Here is a 6,919-nt window from a genome sequence, read left to right on the forward strand (position 1 = left end):
TTCTTTGTTGTAAAACTTTATTATTGTTTCATTATGAGGAAGAAAACTTTTAATTTAAACAAAATATTGACAAGTCTTAAGAGGGATAGTTAGTGCAGGTCAATGATCTTTCAATTTTTTTAGAAAAAACGTTTTTTTGACTTTTAAGATATACATTTCTTACGTATAGAAACAAAGTTACGTATATGCGCTTGAATGGTTAAGGCTCTTGAGTCTTGACATGTTAATGTTTAATTCAAATAGGTTCTATGTTCAAATCCTTTATGATGCTTTTATTTCAAATTTTTCTTATACTTGTTTTTAACATAAAAAAAAATTAGGACTAAAACCGGAAGGTGTACTCACATTTCAACACTTCTGTGTCACTTTAGCTTTCTACTTACACACTTTTCCCTCACCAAAAGCCAGGAATTGTTACTTTCACTACCTTTCATTTTTTTTAAAATATATTTTATACAAATAGTATATTTGTTTTATAGTGAATTAATACCCATAAATTTTAATATACTTTTTATAATTTTTTTAATATATATATATATATATATATATATATATATATATATATATATATATATATATATATATATATATATATATATATATATATATATAATATTAAAAAAATTAAAAAAAGAAAAAGCCTTTAAGTTGTTATCCAATCAAGAGATGATAAAGAAAACATCACCCGTAACGCCGGTGGGTAAGGAGTGAGAAAGAAGTGAGGGAAAGGTTCTTGCACATCGGAACACCATATGCGGGGAGCCTATCCTCTACTCTCTCTCCTCGTGTGATTAGTCAGTCTTTGTTTTTTTTAAACATTTATTAAATTATATATCTACTAAAAAATTATAAAAAATATATCAAAATTTATGATTTTTAATTCCCTACAAAATGAATACAATATTTGTACAAAATAGATTTTAAAAATAAATAAAAGGAAATGAAAAGTCACAATTTATTGTCTTTTTGTGAAGGAAATGAAAGTGAAAGAAAAGAACCTGACTCAAAAAGTAATAGATTTTTTTCCCATACATACATTGTGGTCTAAACTGCATACCTAAATCACACCCAAGTTGTGGTGTTTCTTGACACCCTTCCCGCACCCACTCTAGAAGGGATGAACTCATGCCCTCCAAATATTAATTAACTTGCAAGGTATTGAGTCAATAAAAAAGGAAAAAAAATGTGTGGGTAAAGGTCCAATTGCAACTTTACAAACCCATTTAGCGATTATAATTGCCATTTTTTTAATATATAAACTCCAAAGATGGTTGTAGTGACTAACTCTAATATAAGATGGACAAAATTACACAATTACCCTGGTTTGTGAAAACTACCATGGTGATGATGACAACTATTTTTTTTTAAATTTTTTTTGTATGATCGTTCAATTACCCAGGTAAAATATCTACTATATCTTTTTTATTTTTAGATTTTTTTTATATTTTCTTACACTAGTTTTAATTGAAAAAATAATAATAAACTTAACCTACCTACCACGTTACTATCATTTTACATTAATCATATTGTTATCCCAAATCTCTCTCACACACACCCAAACACACACACTTAGAGAAAATTCTAGAAAATCAATAGCCCAATAACTTCCCGACCACCGTCATTGCAGTAATCGACCTCTTCATATATCTCACTCATGTCGGCATACTTAGTTTCAGTGGCCAAAGCCCATGTGAGAAGCTCTTCCTCACACAATTCACCGGCCCTAAACTGATATTTCTTGTTATACTTTGTATCGTGCCATGTGCAGTGATGAGCATTTCATGTACTAGATGTCCCTCTCGGAATATGTAGCTATTATGTGGGTAAAGAACTAGCTTCAAAGATCACACATATCATCCATTGCTTCAAATATAGGTACATGTATATGCATAGCATTTATAACTTCAAATTTTAATACAATTACTAATAATTCAAATGTTAGGTTGTCATAATTTCAAATTCGTCTACCAAAACTAGGGTTTATGGCTTTAACCTAATTCATCACATCAAACAATCAACAAAGAGGGAATTGGAACTTGGATTCATGAACTAAAGGTTATATTAAGCTAGAAAATCGATTTCAATACATAATTTCACATAAACTTCAAGTTTGGATATAGATCCAAACACCTTGTACGATCTAAAGGATCTAGAGGTTGAGATGGAGAAATATTATACATTGTGTTTTAGTGATGAAAACATAACTTCAATTCCTCTAAACACGTTTTGATTCCATTTCAATCTCTTAATCACTTGTGAAATTGTCATTTTGATCTCCACTCTTCTTGTGATTGATCTAAGCATTAAGGGACAATAAGAATCTTACTCTCCCTCAATGCTTAAATCGATCACGAGAAGAGTGGGGAGATCAAAATGGCAATTTCATAAGTGATTAAGAGATTGAAATGGAAGATGCTAGTCATTCTAAAATTTTCAGGGATTTGGCAACACTCTATGATTCAAACTAACCCCTTACTTCAAATGAACCCGTAGTTGACCTAGAAGGTTTGTCAACACTCTATTATTCAAACTAACCCTTTCTCCATAGAATTTATAGGATTTTAGTCCTTAGATCAAGTTAAAGCTAATTGACATTTTTATCCCTTACTTCAATATTTTCAAATTTTGGTCTAAATGAATTATCAAAGTACATAATCTTCTTTCTTTATTTACTATTGAACTCTCATTTTTTTTAAATAATAATTATTATTTTTTTTTAAATGAAGGATGTTACATATTTTGGCAAACCATAATTGCATGATTTTAGGGTTTATAAAGCTATGTTTGTGATGACATTCTAGAAGGCCTCACATGCATATGTTTTTACAACCCCTTTATGGTAAATTACAATTGTCGATGACTTCTCGGCCACTGTAGCTGCAATCGTCGACCTTTTCATCTTTCTCACTCTTGTCTAAATTTGTAACAATCTAAAAAAATGATAAAAATTTTTAATTTAAAAATCAATAGTTTCAACCACCAAATAATTCCAAGTCAATAACAATCTTCAATATCCAAAATATCAAAGTAATAGTATCCAAAGGTGCGGAAATCATGAGGGGAGGATGTTATGCCATCACGCCGGTCTCTTCCCTTTTGTACCGGAAGTACCTAAAATCATAAACATAAGTTGTAAGCATAAAGCTTAGTGAGTTTCCCCAAAATAACACATACCAAACATATATAGTGGGCCTAGCCTCGTGGTATATTCTAACCCGATAAACAAAGATGGGCCTAGCCCTGGGGTTTATTTCAACCTTATCATACAATAGTAGGCCCCGCCCTAGGGTTTATTTCAACCCGATCATACCATAATGGGCCCCGCCCTGGGGTTTATTTGAATCTGATCATACAATAGTGGGCCCTGCCCTGAGGTTTTTTCAACCCGATCATACAAAATATATGTAACAGTTACATAACAACTAACATTTTGCATAACGAAATAATGGTCTAACATTGGTGCCTTCGACCCATGGATACCGTAAGGAGACTCACCTCACAGACATACGAAATAATGAATAGGACACTGCTCCAAATATCAGCTCCACTGGACACCCATTCAGTGATAAATGACCAAACTCAAATATAATTTAAAATACCCAAAATACCCCTAGGTCAAACTTGGTCAAAAATCTGGTCAAACCGAAAGTCAAAAAGTGTAACACCCCATATGTAACACCGTAAAATTTCAAAACAATTTTTCGCATTTTATAAAAACATAATTCATTTATTATTCATAAAAACATCTGATGGTGTGCCTAGGGCAGCACAGCAGAACCGCGTCCAAGCCCTAGAGCCAGGCACACCAGCCAGGCTCAGCCCAGCAGGCTTAGCGCCCGCTGGCGCCCCCGGGAGCGGAACGGATAGGCGGAAGGCTCGCGCCCACCAAGTAACGCTCCTTGCTCCAAGACAAAAGATACGGTCAGGAGACAAAGGGCAGGATCAGAGCATTACCGTCAGAGCCAATGAGAGCGCTCTAGAGGTTGAGGGCGCACGACCCTCCAATCAGCGCCTCTGACCTTGTCTCCTCCAAAAGTGATCCTGTCTGGTACGGACCAGACAGGAGCGCTAGGTATAAAAGGATGTGCACACAAGACCAGCGAGGTAAGCTCTCTAACCAATCCTGAGAGAATAGACACAAACCCTAAAGTCATCCTAACTTGACCGTCGGAGCGTTCTCCTGGGAACCCCTCCCGGGAAGCGGCTGACGGCCCTTGTTCTTTGTGATCTTGCAGTTATAACCAGGCAACCGAGGAGATCTCACCCCAGAGTCAGAAGCAAGGTCTCATCCGGGACAAGGTTCCATCATTTGGCGCCATCCGTTTGTGAGACGAAGAAGACAAACAAAAGCACGAAAGCAAGCATCAATGACGTCCAACGGTAGTGAGGGACGACCAGTTAGTCCCATACGTCCCATGACGACGTTGGACGAAACGCCACCGCCTACAGCAACCAACAGGCCAGTTTTGGGCGAAGGAAGTTCTACAACAGCCGCCGGAAATATTTCGCAACCGTTGTTTTCTCAGCAAGGAACAACTCCGGTGGAGCTACTTTCGCCTACACAACTTCATATGTCGCCGTTCTTTGCGCCGCCGCTGCAACAAGCACGAACAGTTCACTCAACTGCACCCCCGTCGAGCCATATTCTCAACCTTTCACCGTCATTCGTAACACCTACATCGTTCCAGACGACTGGTGGACAGAGTTCCACAACGCTACTACCACCATTGGCGCAAACCATGATGAACCATTCACCACCCGTCTACCCGACGGTTGGAGCATGGACTGGACCGACTATCCCCTCAAACAACAGCTTACAATAGCCGATAATGATCAACCCTGTTACATCCATGCACCCTTTCTCCACTAGCTATCCCCTCTAGCTACCATTCCAGCCATACCCCTTTTATGGACCAAGTTCAGGCTACCTTACACCCCTACAGCATGGAATGAGTTCTCAATACCAGCAAGGGACGTCGACTGCTCCAAACCAGGATGGTTTTTCCCGGAGCGTAACATCTCCGTTTGTTAAAGAGCTGTTGGATTACGAAATACCAAACACTGCAAAGCTCCCGACGCTTAAAACGTACAATGGGACTACCGACCCAGATAGCCACATTGATACATATGAATGGACGATGACGTCGCTAAAGCTTAACGAGAAATTTTGGTGCACATACTTCCCGACGACGCTCGATGGCAACGCCGACACATGGTTCAAAACGCTACAACCTGGCGGCATTTCAAACTTCGCTCAGCTCAAATACCTTTTCCTCACCAACTTCATGCAGCTACATAAATACAAAGGCGATTCTCACTCAATTATAGGCTGTAAACAAAGTGAGGGGGAGACTGTTCGAGAATACTTTACAAGGTTCATAAACGTTACGCTAGATGTATCGGGGCATGAAGAAGGGCTCATTGCTGGTGCTTTCACATGGGGACTCCTGCCTGGGCCCCTCTCGCAAAAACTCATGGGAAATAAGCCTCTAACACGAGCTGAGTTGAAAGAAAGAGTGGAGCGATACCTACGGCAGGAAGACGGTGAAGCAGCCAAGCAGGCCTACTTGAATGCTATGGCGACTAGACGTCACCACCCGACCCACACGGATTTCCGGGGGGGGGGGGGGGGGAGGAAGACACCATGGCCAAGCAAGAAGACCACCGCCACGTTTCCCGACCATTTATTAAAGACGACAGACGGGGTCGCCGCCCAGAAGTATATGCAGTATCTGAGAAACAGCAGCCAGCCAAGTCGCCTAAGAGTCGGTACTGTGAGTACCACAAAAGCAAAACGCATGATATAGCTAGTTGTTCGGTACTAAAGAAGGAGATGGAGGAGAAACAACTTAAGGGAGACCTGGTGGAGGTGGCGCGAAGCCTACGCGCCAAATTCGATGCTGAGAACGCCAAGGATCCACCCTGTGAAGGAGTTCAGCCCAAGGAGATATTCATGATACGCAACAAAGAAGTAGGGAGGAACAGCAAGGCGAGCAAGTCATTGCTAAACCGTCAGCACGCGCGCTCACGTTCTCCATACAGGATCCCCGGTCGGACGGCTAGAAAGGTGACAACCCTCTGATAATACAGGCATCCATCAAAGACGTAACTATCCATAGGGTCTATGTCGACACCGGGAGTTCAGCAGACATCATCTATGAGCATTGTTTCCGGCTCCTCCCGGATCGCTGGAAAGATAATTTGCGACCTGCGACGGGTAGGCTGGTGGGATTCACCGGCCACAACCTGTGGTCGTTGGGCACGATCCACCTCCCCTTAACAATCACTAGTCACGACAAGCAGCGGAAGAAGACCGCCCTGATAGACTTTGTGGTCATTCGACACTCGGCGAAGCACATCATTATCTTAGGAAGGACTGCCCTCTTGAAGCTAGGGGTTGTACCTTCAACCATGCATGGGATCATGAAATTCGACACACCAAAAGGCGAAGCCACGATTTTGGCCACCCCGCCCAGAGAATTGCGATGCTATACAGTTATGAAGCCAGCAGAAATAACCAAAGGGCCCAAGAGGCCCAGGGGCAATCCTACAAAGAGGAAGGAGGTAATCAATGAGGGATACCTCGACCAGCCGGTCAATGTTGGAAGCGACCTCCCAAGCCACACAAGAAGAGCACTGGTCGATCTGCTCAAACGCTACAAACATGTATTTGCTTGGACCCCCACGGATATGGTGGGGGTAGAAAGGAAGGTCATTGAACATAAGCTAATGATCAAACCGGGGGTAAAAGAGGTTAAGCAGAAGAAGCGGGTACAAGGAGGAAACCGTAACAGGGCAATCAATGCAGAAGTGTCTAAGCTGACGGAGGCCGGAATAGTAAGGGAGGCGATGTTCCCAACGTGGATTGCAAACCCAGTTATGGTCCGCAAGCAGGATGGGTCGTGGCGCATGTGCATCG

At 40.8% G+C, this 6,919-nt stretch overlaps 1 protein-coding gene across 1 annotated transcript; it reads left to right on the forward strand.

Moving 5' to 3' along the window:
• Nucleotides 1-4,949: 4,949 nt before the first annotated feature.
• Nucleotides 4,950-5,807, forward strand: LOC128133427 (uncharacterized). Its single transcript, XM_052770863.1, has one exon. The coding sequence runs from the start codon at nt 4,950-4,952 to the stop codon at nt 5,805-5,807; it is 858 nt and encodes a 285-aa protein (XP_052626823.1).
• The last annotated feature ends 1,112 nt before the right edge of the window (nt 5,808-6,919 follow it).

Source organism: Lactuca sativa, chromosome 4 (assembly GCF_002870075.4).
Source record: "Lactuca sativa cultivar Salinas chromosome 4, Lsat_Salinas_v11, whole genome shotgun sequence".
NCBI lineage: Eukaryota > Viridiplantae > Streptophyta > Magnoliopsida > Asterales > Asteraceae > Lactuca > Lactuca sativa.